The sequence below is a fragment of the Ranitomeya imitator genome, chromosome 7 (genome assembly GCF_032444005.1).
Source record: "Ranitomeya imitator isolate aRanImi1 chromosome 7, aRanImi1.pri, whole genome shotgun sequence".
Taxonomy (NCBI): Eukaryota; Metazoa; Chordata; class Amphibia; order Anura; family Dendrobatidae; genus Ranitomeya; species Ranitomeya imitator.
In genome coordinates this window covers 162780010-162799688 of record NC_091288.1, presented here as the reverse complement: position 1 = coordinate 162799688, position 19679 = coordinate 162780010, and the positions used below count along the sequence as shown (strand labels likewise).

At 41.1% G+C, this 19679-nt stretch overlaps 1 protein-coding gene across 13 annotated transcripts in view; it reads right to left on the bottom strand.

The window, feature by feature from the left end:
• Nucleotides 1-19679, bottom strand: part of RBFOX1 (RNA binding fox-1 homolog 1) — a 974878-nt gene that overhangs the window by 140113 nt on the left and 815086 nt on the right. For 8 of the 13 annotated variants that reach the window (XM_069733978.1, XM_069733987.1, XM_069733977.1 and 5 more), the window contains exon 8: nucleotides 17132-17233. The exons of the other annotated variants lie outside the window; for them this stretch is intronic. In XM_069733978.1, coding sequence (XP_069590079.1) covers nucleotides 17132-17233 — 102 coding nt within the window. The remainder of the gene's footprint in view (nucleotides 1-17131; nucleotides 17234-19679) is intronic. 13 annotated transcript variants of the gene reach the window in all.

Here is a 19679-nt window from a genome sequence, read left to right as displayed (position 1 = left end):
AGCACCTTCCAGGCTTTACGAGATTCCTTTCAGCAAAGAGCAAGGTTTACAGTAATTCTGCCAGGATTTAGATGTTGAGATATAACATGAAACAGAACGTCAACAATGAAGAGCAATGGAGCGTTCTGTATAAGGGGGAAGAATATGGAAAGGTGCAATATATTCCATCCCGTGTCACTCAGTAATGCGGCAAATGCTAAAACATGCCACTGGCGTATGTAGATGGGAAAGTGATAGAAGAAGTAGTATATCACCGAGGCACTATGTGATGCAGCGGCGGTATCATATTCCGACTTCTCACATTTTATAGTACAGACCATTACATTCTCTTCTCTATCATGGAATACTAATATACACCGGCTGTAATGATGCCAGCCCAAGAGACGTGGAAGTCACATTAGACCTATTATTACCGAGGATTTAAAGACAGTAGTGCACAGAAGACACTTAGATCTTCAGAGAAAGGGGGAATCTATAGAGGATTAAGAATCATACTTAAAAATAGAATTCTGCATCTAGAGTCCTATGATGTATGACACCTCAATAGAGGATACGTAAATTAAAGGAATTGTCCGAAGTCAAGCTTAAATTCATTGCAAATTCCTATTTAGTGCCATAGTCTAAGCTGTTTTCTAATATATTTGTACTAAAAATTCCCTACCGCTTCCTTGCTACACTATCTAACTGCTATTCTATTTGTTTTCTTATTTACCCAAGCAAATTGTCATCAGAGCATAGCGCAAAGCCTTAGCCCTCCCTGAACTGAAATGTCATCAGTGAGGCTTGTTTTAGGGGCGTGCTTGTCACTTTTGGGTCCCTCCCTGCGAGCTGAGCATTGTGCGATGTGCGCAGTGACGGCATACGCTCTGTCGTCGGCTCAGATCAGTAATAATAAGTCGACAACAGAGCGGTGTCGTAACGCCCAGCGGTGCAGAGGAAGAGCGCCGCCCCAGCTTTTGATGTCACTGGCCTCTGCATGCCGGGTATTCTGACACCAATCTGTTGCAGCCTAATTTTTGCTGATCTGAGCCGACAACAGAGCGGGCGCTGTCACAGTGAAAATAGTACAATACATAACTTGCCGAATGGGACGCAGCCCCTAAAAAGAGCATCAGTGATGAAGCTTTGTTTCAGAATGGGGCAGGGGATCTTGACCCTCCCTCAAACAAATATGAATGAATCAGCAGACAGTCGAATTCACCTGCTTCAACAAGTTTTCCCAAGAAAGAGATTCATGAGTAGACAACCAATTGCATTTCAAGCCTCCAACAACTTTGAAAAAATGTGTATATGTGATTTAACTGCAATGACACTATAACCACACTGATCAGGAAAGCAGCAGCTATGTGTCCCTCCAGGCCTTGCAGACATGATCTTCTCTCCTTTGTTCTCTGCCTATCAATGCAGTTTGTGATATTCTCTTTTTCCTCCTACACTAAAACGTAATACTTTGCTGTCTCACACACTATCTGTAGAATTTATTCAGTGCCTTACATCTTTCTCTCGCTGTCTCTTTGGATAGACTATGATGTCTTCTCATTATCCTGATTCACCACAACATTACTGCTGCATTTCCTGCTTCTGCTTTTATATTGACAGCAAAATTCTAAACACTTGATGCAAATTTGATTAGCATTAAATCAATTTGCTCTAATGGCACTATACATAGACACATAAGTTATGGACATAATCATGACAGAGTAATGTTCTGATCTTATGTCACATATTAAAAATTGGATAGCACTCATTCAATTTATACAGTGATGTGAGAGAGCCCTAACAATAATAGTTATATTGCCCATGAGGCTGTGAGTGATAGCCTTGCTCAAAGTAAAGATACTTCAACAGATATTTGACCAGTCTCTTTCCAATTACAAAAGCAGTGACTAATTTGGTGTTTAAAGTGTCTCAACTGCCAGAGAACTGATCAGCTGTCATTAAAAATCTGTCTAATTAAAGTGTATCAGCATCCGGAAGATAATGATTTCATACTAAGAAAATAATTGTTGGTTTAAATGACATATTTGGACCAATTTCTTAATCTAGAACATTAGACTGAATGGATAGGAGTCTGTAAACAGAGCTTAAAGGGAACCTTTCATGTGAAAAGAACACATCATGTTAATGGCATTTTGAACCTGCCTGGGGCCCGCACTTAGTGAAATGCCATCGGGGGAGAAATGAACTTTGTTCTTCCAAACAAAGTTTGGTTTCATTCACTGATCATTGTATAGAGAGAAGTGGTTGTAACCGCGCCCTCGGCACTGAATGACAGCAGCTCAGCATTTGACCCAGCTTTCAGTCAGTGTGCTTGGGGCAGGATTACAGTTGCAGCTCTATATACATAGAGCAGTGACTGAACCCATGCCCGTGAATGTTGTGAATTCTGTTGTCAAGCTCCCTCCTGTGGTCTTGAATGGTACTTCGGCTGGTTCTGTCCATGGGCTTCCTCTGGTGGTTGTGAGTGGGGCTGCGGCTTCTGAGTTTCCTTCCACAGGTTTCGAGGTTAATTCGTTAGCTGGCTGCTCTATTTAACTCCACTTAGATCTTTGCTCCATGCCACCTGGCAATGTTCCAGTATTGGTCTTGTTCACTCCTGGATCGTTCTTGTGACCTGTCTTCCCAGCAGAAGCTAAGTTACTGCTTGTTTTTCTGTTTGCTGTTTTTCTGTCCAGCTTTCTATTTTGATTTTTGTCTTGCTTGCTGGAAGCTCTGGGACGCAGAGGGAGCGCCTCCGCACCGTGAGTCGGTGCGGAGGGTCTTTTTGCACCCTCTGCGTGGTCTTTTTGTAGTTTTTTGTGCTGACCGCAAAGTTGCCTTTCCTATCCTCAGTCTGTTCAGTAAGTCGGGCCTCACTTTGCTAAATCTATTTCATCTCTGTGTTTGTAGTTTTCATCTTTACTCACAGTCATTATATGTGGGGAGCTGCCTTTTCCTTTGTGGAATTTCTCTGAGGCAAGGTAGGCTTATTTTTCTATCTTCAGGGCTAGCTAGTTTCTTAGGCTGTGACGAGTTGCATAGGGAGCGTTAGGAGCAATCCACTACTATTTCTAGTGTGTGTGATAGGATTAGGGATTGCGGTCAGCAGAGTTTCCACGTCTCAGAGCTCGTCCTATATGATTAATAACTATCAGGTCATCCCATGTGCTCTTAACCACCAGGTCCATTATTGTCCTAACCACCAGGTCATAACACGTGACACCCCCGTGACTGACACACAAACACTGCCAGAAGGAATAAAGTTCAATTCCTCCTGGCAGCAGGACTCTCAGTGTGGGCATAAGACAAGTTAAGAACGTTATTTACCTGAAAATGTACCCCACTTGTCCAGTTTATTTGCATGTTTTCAGGTTCCCTTTAAATTCTTTATCTTCTACCTTGCCTATTTATGTCCAACTTATTATTGTGCCCTTACTCCTAATTCGTAGTTCACTTAGGCTGGTTTCACATTTGCGTCTGTGCGTGCAGCGTTTGATCCGCATACATCATGCATACATATATTTAATATGGTATACGCATGGACATGAGTTTGCATGCGTTAGCATGCTTTTGCGTACACATGCTTTTTTTCGCGCTGTGCGGCTGGGCAGGGCGAACGCAACATGTTGCATTTTTGGAGGCGTAAAAAATCTGTCAAATAAACGCAGGCATGCGCATGCATATGAGTGCATTGAAAAAAGGATTACTGTCTATGGGAATGAATGCGTATGCATGTCCTTGCGTACACATGCGTTTAATGCGCTTGCGTACTTCGGACTCCGCATGTCCAGGAACTGATTGAGACACGCCCATTGAGTCACGTCCTCCTGGAAATATCGAACACTGCACACATATACGCAAATGTGAACAAAGCCTTAAAGGAGCTTTACCAGAATTTAAAGTTATTCCTTATACAGACCCAATCTTAAATGGAGAGGAGGTGCACATGCTCAACATTTGCTCTATTCCTTGTTCTTTACTTTGCTGCCTCCCGAAGTCCCCTAGACACTTGTGCCCAGTTATCTAGATCAGAACCTTGCTCTCCAAATTGCTGAGGGTCCCAATGGTTAGATCACCCAATGATAAATAAGTAACCTTTAACTCCAGGAAAACTCTTTTACAGAGGTGCCATTTTTGTTTTGCAAAATATGCTGAAAAACATAATCCCTTTGTCACTAATAGCTAAAGACTCTTTTTAACATCATAATTATCTACTAAATTAATTTCAGATTAATATTATTATAAAACTTATAAAAAATATTTTTATCAATTTTGAACTTCGAAAATCCATAAATTGCTTATTAGCTAAAGAAACATTTTTCTTCTTCATCCAGCAGCTTGTCTGCTTTATGTTATACACAGAAGAGCAAACAAAAAGCCAAGTAGAGAATGAAGTATAGGGCGGCTATGTGCATTTTATGTACGAGGTTATATTTATAGAACTATGCGGTGAACATGTGACATAACAGATATAGAAATCTTTTCGTTTGAGATTCCTCAGAAGAGGGATGTAAAGTGATAACATCATCTAGTGGATCCATGGGAATTCACATTATGAAAGCCATGCACTTCTCTTGAACAGATCAGTAGACATTTTCAAGAAAACAGTCACAAATTGCAAACCTGAGTGAGGAGGCAAAAGTAGGACAAATGAATAAATGACAAGACACACACCGTTATGTGACAAGTGGAGGCCTTAACACCATTATTTTCAGGTATATATATATATATATATATATATATATACATATATATATATATATATATATATGTATATATATATATATATATACATCTACTATATAATTGTCTAAGGGTCACTTCCGTCTTTCTGTCTGTCCTTCTATCATGGTTATTCATTTGCTGATTGGTCTCGCCAGCTGCCTGTCATGGCTGCCGAGACCAATCAGTGATGGGCACAGTCCGGAAGAAAATGGCTGCTCCTTACTCCCCGCAGTCAGTGCCTGTCGCCCGCATACTCCCCTCCAGTCACCACTAACACAGGGTTAATGCCGGCGGTAACGGACAGCGTTATGCCGCGGGTAACACACTCCGTTACCGCCACTATTAACCCTGTGTGTCCCCAACTTTTTACTATTGACGCTGCCTATGCGGCATCAATAGTAAAAAATGTAATGTTAAAAATAATTAAAAAAAAAAAACCTGCTATGCTCACCCTCCGTAGTCGCTCGCGCCGGCCGCCATCTTCCGTTGCAGGTTCCGGTGGCAAAGATGGTATGGGAGAAGGACCTGCCATGATGTCACAGTCATGTGACCGCGACATCATCACAGGCCCTGCGTGCCTGCGGGAGAAGAACCTGCCATGATGTCATGGTCCTGTCCTGTAGAATGTAAGCCCGCAAGGGCAGGGTCCTCGCCCCTCTGTATCAGTCCGTCATTGTTAGTTTGTTTACTGTATGTGATATTTGTAACTTGTATGTAACCCCTTCTCATGTACAGCACCATGGAATCAATGGTGCTATATAAATAAATAATAATAATAATAATAATAATGGTCATGTGACCATGACGTCATTACAGGTCCTGCGCGCCTGCGCTAGAAAGACCTGCCATGACGTCATAGTCATGTGAGCATGACGTCAACAGAGGTCCTGCGCTCATACCAACCCTGGGACTGGAAGCTGCCGTGGACTACAAAGGGCCCTCGGAAAGGTGAGTATATGTTTATTTTTTAACCTGTGACAAACCTGGCTGGGTAATATACTACGTAGCTGGCCAATATACTACGTGGCTCTGTGCTGTATACTACTTCACTGTGCAATATACTACGTGGCTCTGTGCTGTATACTACGTCAGTGGGCAATTTACTACGTAACTGGGCGATATACTACGTGACTGGCCAATATACTACGTGGCTCTGTGCTGTATACTACATTGCTGTGCAATATACTGCGTGGCTCTGTGCTGTATACTACGTCACTGGTCAATATACTACGTAACTGGGCAATATACTATGTGGCTCTGTGCTGTATACTACGTCACTGGGCAATATACTACGTCACTGGGCAATATACTACGTGGCTGCGCAATATACTACGTCACTAGGTAATATACTATGTGACTGGGAAATATACTATGTGGCTGGGCAATATACTACGTGGTTGGCAATATACTACTTGGCTGGGCAATATACTACGTGATTGTGCAATATACTTCATCACTGGGCAATATACTACGTGGTTGGGCAATATACTACGTGGCTGGGCAATATACTACGTGGCTGGGCAATATACTATGTGACTGGGCAACATACTACGTGGCTGGGCAATATAGTATGTGGTTGGGCAATATACTACATTGCTGGGCAATATACTACGTCACTGGGCAATAAACCACGTGGCTGGGCAATATACTACGTGGTTGGGCAATATACTACGTGACTGTGCAATATACTACGTGGCTGGCCAATCTATAATATAACGCTGGGAGAGTCATTCTGTCCGAAGCCTTTACAGTCTGGCCCCCACAGAGTGACGCTCCCAGGAGATCGCGGTATGCGTAAGCACTGAACGCACACCACGATCTCCACCGGAGAGTCAGGGACCGCCAGGAGGGTAATTATATTCACCTTTCCCCGTTCCAGCGCTGTGTGCGTCTCCGTCTCCCGGCTCCTCTGCTGTGACAGTTCAGAGGGCGCGATGACGTGCTTAATGCGCGCCGGCGCCGCCCTCTGACTTACCAGTCACAGGCAGAGGAGCCGGAGTGTGTCTTCAAGAAAATGGCGCCGGAAAGCGCAGACTGCGCAGGCGCCGATTCCTGCTGCCGGAATCGGCGCCTGCGTAGTCCGCGCTTTCCGGCGCCATTTTCTTGAAGACACACTCCGGCTCCACTGCAGGTGTGTCTTCAAGAAAATGGCGCCGGAAAGCGCGGACTGCGCAGGCGCCGATTCCTGCTGCCGGAATCGGCGCCTGCGCAGTCTGCGCTTTCCGGCGCCATTTTCTTGAAGACACACCTGCAGTGGAGCCGGACGATAGGTGAGTATGGCATATTTTTTTTTTATATGGCAGCAGCATACGGGGGCATACACACTGGAGCGTCTTATGGGGGGCAAATAATACAATGGTGGCGCAGGATGGGAGCAGCACATGACAGAACGGGGCAGGATGGCAGCAGCACATGACAGAACGGGCGCAGGATGGCAGCAGCACATGACAGAACGGGCGCAGGATGGCAGCAGCACATGACAGAACGGGCGCAGGATGGCAGCAGCACATGACAGAACGGGCGCAGGATGGCAGCAGCACATGACAGAACGGGCGCAGGATGGGAGCAGCACATGACAGAACAGGGGAGCAGGATGGGAGCAGCACATGACAGAACGGGGGCGCAGGATGGGAGCAGCACATGAAAGAACGGGGGCTTAGGATGGGTGCAGCACATGACAGGATGGAAGCAGCAAATGACAGGATGGAGGCGCAGGATGGGAGCAGCACATGACAGAACGGGCGCAGGATGGCAGCAGCACATGACAGAATGGGCGCAGGATGGCAGCAGCACATGACAGAATGGGCGCAGGATGGGAGCAGCACATGACAGAACGGGCGCAGTATGGCAGCAGCACATGACAGAACGGGCGCAGGATGGCAGCAGCACATGACAGAACGGGTGCAGGATGGGAGCAGCACATGACAGAACAGGGGAGCAGGATGGGAGCAGCACATGACAGAACGGGGCGCAGGATGGGAGCAGCACATGACAGAACGACGGCGCAGGATGGGAGCAGCACATGACAGAACGGGGGCGCAGGATGGGAGCAACACATGACAGGATGGGAGCAGCAAATGACAGAATGGAGGCGCAGGATGGGAGCAGCACATGACAGAACGGGGGCGCAGGATGGGAGCAGCACATGACAGAACGGGGGCGCAGGATGGGAGCAGCACATGACAGGATGGGGATGCAGGATGGAGCAGCACATGACAGAATGGGGGCGCAGGATGGAGCAGCACATGACAGGATGGGGGTGCAGGATGGGTGCAGCACATGTCAGGATGGGGACGCAGGATGGAGCAGCACATGACAGGATGGGGACGCAGGATAGAGCAGCACATACCAGGATGGAGACCATATACCAATATAAATGCTCGCCACCCGGGCATAGAACGGGTTCAATAGCTAGTATACTATGTGGCTGGGCAATATACTACGTGGCTGGGCAATATACTACATGGCTGGGCAATATACTACGTGACTGGGCAATATACTACGTGGCTGGGCAATATACTACGTGGCTGGGCAATATACTATGTGGGCTGTGCAATATACTACGTGACTGGGCAATGTACTACGTGGACATGCATATTCTAGAATATCCGATGCGTTAGAATCGGGCCACCATCTAGTATATACATATATATATACATATATATATATATATATATATACTACCGTTCAAAGTTTAAGGTCACCCAGACAATTTTGTGCTTTCAATGAAAACTCATACGTTTATTCTTTCTCTCAATGTTCTTTTTACTGAGACATAATGAATAGCATCCATCTTCTGAAAAAATGCAGATATTACATAGTAACATAGTAACATAGTAACATAGTTAGTAAGGCCGAAAAAAGACATTTGTCCATCCAGTTCAGCCTGTATTCCATCATAATAAATACCCAGATCTACGTCCTTCTACAGAACCTAATAATTGTATGATACAATATTGTTCTGCTCCAGGAAGACATCCAGGCCTCTCTTGAACCCCTCGACTGAGTTCGCCATCACCACCTCCTCAGGCAAGCAATTCCAGATTCTCACTGCCCTAACAGTAAAGAATCCTCTTCTATGTTGGTGGAAAAACCTTCTCTCCTCCAGACGCAAAGAATGCCCCCTTGTGCCCGTCACCTTCCTTGGTATAAACAGATCCTCAGCGAGATATTTGTATTGTCCCCTTATATACTTATACATGGTTATTAGATCGCCCCTCAGTCGTCTTTTTTCTAGACTAAATAATCCTAATTTCGCTAATCTATCTTGTATTACTGTATTAATCTATCTTGTATTTTTTCCAGTTGTATTACTGGAAAAAATAAACTTCTAGTATTTATCACATGAGAACTCAATTACCGTTAATATTGAATTAACTGATGCTTTCAATTTAGTTGAAAAAATATCTTAATCGATAGAGTATAGGAGAGCGGGTAGGAAAGGTGGAGGTACAAGTGGGTGAGTGAAATGGGAGGGAAAAGACAGGGGGGGGATTTATAGCAGCACCTTGGGATGAATAATTAATTATGGCAATATTGCAGAGTAAAATGAAGACTGTGTCCTGAATTGAGTCCAAGGTTTCCATATGCTATAAAAGTTAGCAGAGGTATGATTGACTCTTGCTGCTAATTCCTCTATATGGTATAATTGTTCAATTTTGGAGTAAAGTTGTTGAACGGTGGGTATGGTAGTTGAGTTCTACTTTGACGGGATCAATGATTTCCCTGCCGCCATAATGAACTGAGCTAATTTAGAAGCATACTAATCATTTGGCCAAATTGGAAGATTTAGAAATATATTTTCCGGCTTCAAGGGGTACAGCATCGGACAGGACCATCAGATGTTTATATAGCTACCATCGTTTGCTCCACATCTCCAACAGTTAGTGGTTGTAGCATGACGCCATCTGTGGATCCGTTTAGGCGTGATATACCATCAGGGGATAATTTTGAAGGAGTTTTCCTGAATACGTACACAGTAACTCTTACTTTTATTAATCAAATGAGTTGCCAAATGAATTGAAAATCTAGTCCAGACATTGACAAGGTTCGAGAAAAAACAATCTTCTCCTTAAAACTTTGCTTTCGTCAAAGAATGCTCCCTTTGCAGCAATTACAGCATTGCAGACCTTTGGCATTCTAGCAAATAATTTGCTGAGGTGATCTGGAGAAATTTCACCTCATGCTTCCAGAAGCCCCTCGCACAAGCTGGTTTGGCTTGATGGGAACTTTTTGCGCACCATACAGTGAAGCTGCTCCCACAACAGCTCAAAGGGGATGAGATCTGGCGACTGCGCTGGCCGCTCCATTACAGATAGTATACCAGCTGCCTGCTTCTTCCCTAAATAGTTCTTGCATAATTTGGAGGTGTGCTTTGGGTCATTGTCCTGTTGTAGGATGAAATTGGCTCCAATCAACCGCTGTCCACAGGGTATGGCATGGCTTTTCAAAATGGAGTGATAGCCTTCCTTATTTAAAATCCCTTTTACCTTGTACAAATCTCCCACTTTACCAGCACCAAAGCAACCCCAGACCATCACATTACCATCACATTACCTCCACTAAATGTCCGAGCACGCCAAAATACTCAGAGACCACCTGAGCATGCTCGGAGAAACTCGAGTAATGAGCATACTCGCTCATCACTACTCTTAAGTCAAATGCAAAAACCAATAAGAGTCAGATCTTGCAAAAGACTCATAAAAGTATACCGTCTAGGAATCGTCAATTATTATTTGTGCAATAGTCGTAATTTGCATGAGAATACATATTCCTTGATACCATCAGCTAGAATAATACATTTTTATACATTATGTAGAAATCTATCCATCTCTATCACATATAGATGTTATAAATTAACGGCATTTTTAAGATCCCCAAAATGATTCACCTTATAGAGTTAATTTCATCTGAAACAAACTGATATCTCTGCTATGGTTTGCAGCGAAGAGAACACCTATGGGGACAATCTATCAGAGATGCTGGACAATAAATTAGAAACAGAATGGTATGATAGGACGCATGCTGGGGTGGGACAAATAGGATCATTTGTATCATACTGACTGACAATATCAGGAGCTAAAGATCAGATTTTGCAGCTGTTCAAAGATTGTTATGAAGTTCTGGTCTTTACATATTACCATATTACAATGTGTTCATTTTCTGCAAAGCTCTGCAATAATATAGCAGAAAAAAAAGATTTCAAAAAGTATATTAATAGCTGAGGAATCCAAAATGATTTAAATAAATAATAAACTATTAATATTTTTTATTAAAATACTTGGAAAGCACGATCCTATGTAGACAAATAAAAAAAAACATAAAATTCCACATCATGGCACATTAAATCAAAAAGACAACCATAAATAGCTATGCCGTCCATACTTTTCCTCAATATGAAGGCTATGATAATGGGGCCTATAACAGTCATACAGAGAGATAACTAATAATTATCAGATATCATAGTTTCTGATTTGCTGATTCCTGGCTATTGAGGCAGCCAAAAGACGTTAACGTGGAAATTGGAGTTCTTCAATTCTTTGCCAATTTGCCAAACATTACTTAAGTTACAAGTTATATACTGATTCATATCAGTGAGGTACACTATGGTGGAATTACGCTGATTTTAGATGCAAGAGATAAAAAATTCACATTACCATGAGGAATAAGGCAACAACTGACCCATTAGAAGTATATCAATGGGGTCATCCGGGCTTAAGATACAAGTTTGCAGTCACTCAATGTGCACACTGCACTGTGACAATTCTCCGCTGCCGGTATCGGGAGTAGAAGGTCATGCGACCACAACTGCTCAACTTCCGGTCACATTCCAACTAGATGGGTGCGGCCATGCTCAATGCAAATGCATTTAGCGAGGCTGGAAACAGTGTAGTTGGAATGTGGCCGGCAGTATGCATATCACATACTTGTGGCCACATGACCATCCACTCCGGCACCGGAGAATCGTCAGAGCGCGCATAAAGTGACTGCCAACTTGTAGCTTAGGCCCGGACAACCCGTTTAAGTTACATATGGACCCGTACATGCAGATCATCAAGGAGGTAATGCATTAACCACACCATGAATCTGGGAGCTTTAAAGGATGTATAAGTACATGCTATGAAAAAAAGAGAGGCAGAACAAGTAGAGATATGGGTAAAATAAAAAAAAAATGTAAATCAGCAGCGGTATGGCACTAGATGAACTTAGTGCTGCCACTAATTGACAGTGTAAACAATGACATTTTCAGTCAATTTAAAGCGGATTATCCCATAAAGACCTAATGAATATATAAATAAACATATACAGTGGACATAAAGGTAGCTATGTGGCCAAATAGGATAGAATAGTAAATATTAAGAACTAAAAGGTCTCATATAGGACCAGCCTATTTTATGTGAATCATGTACTGTATATTCTTAATATACTGCTCCCAATAAGGAGAAATGCAAATAAAAATTAGATTCCTAATTGTGTAAGGGTAGCTAACCATGCATGCAGACTATTGGGCAAAATGTAATTCAAAGTCTTTAAATGAAGAGTGTACAAGATAACACAGCAGGGTTTAAATATAGGACTCAAAGGTAAATTTATAATTTAGTTCTACTGGGTTAATCAATTTGAAGCAAAAAATCCCAAAACACTGATTTTCCTTCTGCAGAATTGTCCTATTTCAGTATCCACTTTATGGCATTATGTACAGTGTACATATTCTTAGCACATCTAAAGACAGTCTTTGAAGTGGAAAACTTTTAACATCACCTAAATATTGATAACATTATTTATACACATATACAGCTCTGGCAAAAATTAAGAGACCACCACATCAAAACCCTGTCATGGGCAGCCCAATCTCCAGACCTGAACCCCATTGGAAACCTCTGTAATGTGATCAAGAGGATGATGGATAGTCACAAGCCATCAAAGAAGAACGGCTTAAATGTTTGTACCAGGAGTGGCATAAGGTCACCCAAAAGAAATGTGAAAGACTGGTGGAAAGCATGCCAAGACGCATCTAAGCTGCGCTTAAAAATCATGGTTTTTCCACAAAATATTGATTTCGGAACTCGTCCTGAATTAGAACATTAATATTGTTCTTTCTAAATGATTATGAACTTGTTTTCTTTGCATTATTAGAGGTCTGAAAGCACTGTTTTTTTATTTTGACCATTTCTCATTTTCAAAATGTATTGCTTGGAAATTCTGACACATGTTGCCAGAAGTTTGTAGAATTAAAGAACATTTTACATTTTACTCAAAAATATACCTATAAAGAGAAAAATCAGACACACTGAACATTTTGCAGTGGTCTCTTAAATTTTGCCAGAGCTGTATATATACAATTCTTGTATAATATAAAACAATGAGTTCTTGCAACTTTGAAATCATCAACATGCTGTTGTGGATACATTTGTTAGTATGTGTTTTTTAGATATAGGAATTAACATAGCAAAAAAGGGCCACAGTACATACCTGCCCAGGGCTCAGAACTAAGGCACTAACGATCTCTCACAACCTACCAGTTTATGGAGCGGATGTTTGCTTAGTGTTAGAATTGCCGCCCACTTTACTATATGGGCTTGCTACATCCTGAATGTGCATTAGTTCTGAGAACTGGGCAGGTATATACTGAAATTTTGGACTGATAAAAGGACTGATAAAAGTATATGGGTTAGATCACAGCTGCGGATAAAATAATTGCTCTGATATACATTCCGAAAAGTTGGACGAGTGTCATGCGTATGTCATTCCTTATGTCATGCAAGTGTGCAATTTTTTTTTCCGTCGAGCATCCTTATGACATCCGTATGACATGTGTATGCAATCCATTTGCAATGCATTTTTAACATCATCTTTTACATACTATAATACTCTACAGCAGAGGTGTCAAACTGCATTCCTCGAGGGCCGCAAGCAGGTCATGTTTTCAGGATTTCCTTGTATTGCACAAGGTGCTGGAATCATTCTGTGCGGGTGACTAAATTATCATCTGTGCAATACAAAGAAATCCTGAAAACATGACCTGCTTGCGGCCCTCGAGGAATGCAGTTTGACACCTCTGCTCTACAGTATGGAACTTAAAGCCAGTTGATAAGAATAATAAAGCAATCTAATGTAAAGATATTTAGAGAGAGATAGATAGATAGATAGATAGATAGATAGACAGATGGAAAGATAGATAGATAGATGATAGAATGATATTAGATATACGATAGATAGATAGATAGATAGATAGATAGATAGATAGATAGATAGATAGATAGATAGATAGATAGATATTATAGATATCCTGTAGATATATAATTTCACACACCCCCTATATATATTCTAAAATGGTTCCCTTTAGTGCATTTCATGTTGTTTATTGTTAAGCTTTTTATGCTTAGTTAACCCATTAAATAAAAAAAATAAATAACAATGTTGGGTTCTCCCTATTTTATGAAACCAGCAAAGGTAAGGGAGACAGCTGTGAGCTGATATTATGAGGCTGGGAAGGTCCATGTTTATTTGGCCCTTTCCATCTGAAAAATACAATAGCACACAGCCACCCAAAAAGTAGAGCATCACACGAAATGCGCTAACTCTAGCGCTTTGCCTTGGCTCTTCTCATCATGTGTGGGCAATCAGAGTAATGGGGCTTAGGGTTGATGTCAGCAGTGAATTGTCCAAAACACAGCTGGCATCAATTCCTGGTGTTAGTAATGAAGAGATGTCTATCAGACACCCTCAGAACTAACCCAGTACTAAAAAGGATACAACGCACTCACAAAAACAGTTTATTTGAAAAAAAAGACCACTTTCCCTGATTCCCCAATTTATTAAAAAAATGCAGGTGGTAGTCCAGGGAATCCTATGTAGTCCACAAATGGAAACCTAAAAATTATTTAAAAAAAAAGAGAAATAACAACAAGAGACTGTCCCTCCCTCACCAATTTATTTTGTAAAAAAGGTACTACGCAAGTCCAGCGCTTCCCCAAAAGTTCTTCAATTCTGCTGTTCAAAGCCTATAGAGCCTCATTCTGAGGTTCCATAGGCTTTGAGCAGCAGCCACTCCCGGCTCACGCTGTGCTCCAAGAGAGTCAAAAACAGCCACAGAGTCTCCCAGAGAGCAGTGTGACCCAGCAACTTTGATGAACGGTGACAACAGTAACGCTATTGCACTCCACAGCCCCAGCGCTAGTGGACCACAGTGTGAGCCGGAGTTGACTGCTGCTAAAAGCCTATAGTGTTTGAATGACGGGAAGGAGGAACATCAAGGGAAGTGTTGGACTACATCGGTTCTGCATGAGACCTTTTGTTTTATAATAAATTGTTGAACAAGGGACAGTGTCTTTTTTATTTCCCTCTTTTTATGTTTTTCAGGTTTCCCTTTGTGGACTATGTTGGGTTACCTAGACTATTTCGGATTCCCTGCTTTTTTTATTTATTTTTTTTTTAAATTGGTGAGCCAGGAAAAAAGTAGAGGAATGTTTTTTCAAATATACTATTTTTGTGTGTGTGTTTTTTTACTTTTTAGTATGGGTTAGTAATGGTGCTGTCTGATAGACACCTCTCCATTAGTAACACCAAGGCTTGATGCTAGCTGTGTGTTTAAAGAATTCAAAGCTGAAATCAAATGCTGGTTTCATAAAAAAGGGGGGAAACCACATTTTTTTTAGTTATTTTTTTTTTATTAGGCTAAGCAAGCATAAAAGGTTGACAATAAACTCCATATGAAAGGCACTAAAGGGTGCAATTTTAGAATATGTAGGGGAGTTGTAAAATATATCTGCAGGATATCTATCTACTCTATGTATATTTCTTTCTATATAATATCTACCGTATTTTCTGGTGTATAAGACGACTGGGCGTATAAGACGACCCCCAACTTTTCCATATAAAAGATGGAATTTGGGATATACCCGCCTTATAAGACGGGGGTCATCTTATACGCCCAGTCATCTTATATGGCATGTGGTTCCCAGGGTCTGGAGGAGAGGAGACTCTCCTTCAGGCCCTGGGATCCATATTCATGTAAAAAATAAAGATTAAAAATAAAAAATATGGATATACTTACCCCTCCGACGGACCCTGGCTCTCAGCGCTGCAAGCGTCTGCCTCCGTTCCTAAGAATGCATTGAGCGTAGGACCTGCGATAACGTCGCGGTCACGTGAGTGGTCAGGTGACCGGTCACCTGACCGCGACGTCATCGAAGGTACTTCACTCACTGCATTCTTAGGAATGGAGGCAGATGCTTGTAGCGCTGAGAGCCAGGGTCCGTCGGAGGGTGAGTATATCCATATTTTTTATTTTTATTCTTTATTTTTTACATGAATATGGATCCCAGGGCCTGAAGGAGAGTCTCCTCTCCTTCAGACCCTGGGAACCATCCAGGATCACTCCATGCACCCGTACCCGGCGTATAAGACGACACCCGACTTTTGGGACAATTTTTAGGGGTTAAAAAGTCGTCTTATACGCCGGAAAATACGGTATCTATTTGTCATCTATCTATGATAGATCTAATATATTTCTTTCATGTATCTATTTATCTATGACTTTAAAGAAAAAGGAAGCAGCACTAGCAGCCAATGTAAAGTCAATACGGGTGCAAAATCTTTCAGGCAATTAAACCTGCAGATAGTGTAAGTGTAAAAAAATGAAAGAAGCACTCCATCAAGAATTTAGGAAAAACTGCTTTAATAGCAACGTTTCTGTTCCTTTGAGGACCAAACCATTGTTGAACCCCAATGGGCTATTAAACCACAGTTTTTCTTAAATTCTTGATGGAGTGCTGCTTTCACTTTTTTTAGCTGTAACTTTATCTAAGATTTTTTATGTTTTTGTCTTGTTTGCTAGGTGGTATCTTGGCTGATGCAATAACCTGGTTCCTTTAAGATGTGTGTGTAAAAATCGGACAGCATATGGACGGTCAATGTGCCGTCTGTTTTGTTTTTCACCCATAGGCTTGCATTGGTGACTCTCGTCCAATATCTGCGGCACGCTGTAATTATTTTCCTCAGCCCAGTTAAAGCTGAAGAGAAACTTGCAGATCAGCACGGACTCATTGATTAACATTAATAATTTTTTCTCACATTGAACTTGTCTGATTTATATGCTAGTGTGAGCAGTTGACTTTTCAGATTGCTACTTCCAATAGGTAGCATTAACGTTCCTGTCCTTTCTCTCTCTCAAGAGGCAACTTGCAAGATATAATTCCAGAGGATTATTGCATGGCCTATAAATATGCCTATGCCTACTTGAAATTCTGCACAAGGAAAGTCTTTACCCCTTAGGCTACGTTCTCACAATGAGTTTTTGGTGTGCTTTTGTTGCTGCCTATTTTTGATGCGTCAAAAGCACAGCATCTTAAGTTTCAGCAAAATGGATGGGATTTCTAGAAATCTCATGCCCACTGTGCTTTAATTTTACTCAGTGTAAACTGACCTGCCGTGTGTGTTTCAAATCCGCAGCATGTCAATTTCTCTTGCGGGTACGCTGAGTCTTCTGTGCGGATTTCCCCATAGACTTGCATTAGGTGCGGAAATTCTGCAGGTAAAAAAACGCACATGCAGAAACGCGTCAAAAACGCATGTAATCCGTACCTAAATATATCAATAATGTTTTGTCAAAGCAAAAACACAGGTAGTATCAAAAACAAAACAGCTTTATTTAATCCATTTACCATTTTGGGCATTTCCTTTTTTTTTTTTTCATTTTTTGCTCCCCTTTTTCCCAGTGCCATAACTCTTTTATTTTTCTGTCAATATGGCCATGTGAGGGACTGATTTTTGCAGGTCAAGTTGTACTTTTGAATAACACCATTGGTTTTACCATATAGTGTACTAGAAAACAGGAAAAAAATCAAAATGAGGTGACCTTGCAAAATAGTGCAATCCCACACTTGTTTTTTGTTTGTTTTTTACCATGTCCACTAAGTGCTAAAACTGACCTGCCATTCTGATTTTCCAGGTTATTATAAGTTCATAGACACCAAACATGTCTAGGTTCTTTTTTATTTAAGTGGTGAAAAAAATCCAAAGTTTTTAAAAAAAATAAATAAATGGCGTCCTTTTCCAAGACTTGTAGTGTCTACATTTTCCATGATCTGGTGCTTGGTGAGGGCCTATTTTTTGCATTTCAAGCTGATGTTTTGATTAATACCATTTTGGGGTAGATATGATGTCTTGATTGTTTGTTATCGTATTTTAATGCACTGTTGCAGCAAAATGTTGCTGGCGTTTTGATTTGATTTTCTCGTTACGCCATTTACCAATCAAATTAATTTTTTCTTATACTGATAGATGGGGCATTTTTGAACTCGATGATACCAAATATGTGTATTTTTTATTGTTTTATTATGAATGGGGCAAAAGGGGGTGGTTTAAACTTTCATATTTTTTAATTTTTTTTACTATTGTTTAAAACTTTGTTTTTACTAAGGAGACTAGAAACTGAGATCATACGATCGCCTGTGCTACACAAAGCAGGATTCAGCCCTGCTATGTGTAGCTAAAATGCTCACTTGCTATGAGATGAGCGCCAGCCACAGGGCAGCGCTAATAGATATCCAACCCAATGATGACCCACCGTCATGTGACATGATGGACATTGATGGGCAGAGCTCATGATGAGCTTCAGGCTCGATCATGCTAAATGCCACTGTCATTGATTGACAGCAGCATTTAGCATGTTAACAGCCGCCGGTGTATCACAATTTCACCTGTGGCTGTTAAGGGTACATGTCAGCTGATGAAATCAGCTGACACGTGCCAGAAAAGTTGTGGTCTCATAGCTGGAGCCCTTATGAAACGGGGAGGTGACCTATGACATAACTATACGTCATAGGTCATACAAGGGTTAAATCATGACATATCAAAAAGAAACAAAAAATGCAATGGAAAACTGTAAGTAAATAAATTAAAACAATAGGTGCAGAAATGGTGCAGAAATTCTGCAGCGTCAAAAACTCATCATGGGAACGTAGCTCTAGGCTCCTAATACAATTGAAACAAAGGTATATCTATATATGGGCCAAAATAACTCATTTTTTTTCTGCACAATTCATGTACATATCATGAGAATCGCAAAGGAAAAACGAGAACCAAGGGCCCAATAGTGATGTCTATGGAGTGGAACATTTCCTAAGAAAAGTCAATGAATGTGCGCTAATGTTTGGCCACATCAACCTAACTAAATTCCACAAATATTATCTTTGAATATTTTCTATTGTGATGTTTTGGACAAATGAGTAATATCAATTGTAAGATTATTCTAATTATTGTTTTACATAGAATATCCTGCAGGTACCAGAGACTCTAACAAAATATTTTCCACCAGCCGATATAATTTAAACAAACTTCATTTCAAGTTTATTGGAAATGGAAAAGGAGGATTGATATAATTAAAACTATAATTTTTACTGTTCCATTAAAATTACAGCCTTATTTCCATCACGTTGCTTAGTGATGGGATGAAAACCGTAGCTTGAGCCTATATTTTATGAAACTCTTTTTACTTTTCGTAAAGAATCTTCTCATTTAAAATGCATTGAAGGAAAACAAAAAAAAAAAAATTCTAATTAATGAACAGGCCTAATCACCATTCCCCACATGGAAAAGTCATTTTTCACTGTTCGTTTTTTTTTTTTTCAGTGTAATCTCAAAACTGACATAACAGGAAAGCAATGGGCAATCAATCCACTCCCATTAATTTCTTTATTATTCTTATTGAAGAGAAATACAGCTGCTTGTTGCTGAGGTCTATTACAACATGCAAAAGCGTGATAAAAAAAATACATTATGAAAGGCGAGATGTGTTTCTTCATGACTCGGTGTTACAATTTGTTTCACAAAAAGACAATAAATGACTTGTGAATTGTCCCTCAGCTTGCTTCACGCTGGGCGATTAGTGATTAATTACCTTGCTGCAAATTGACATGGCACAAGGAAATTGACACAGCCCTGATTAATTAACTTTTTATGTGAGATAGTTA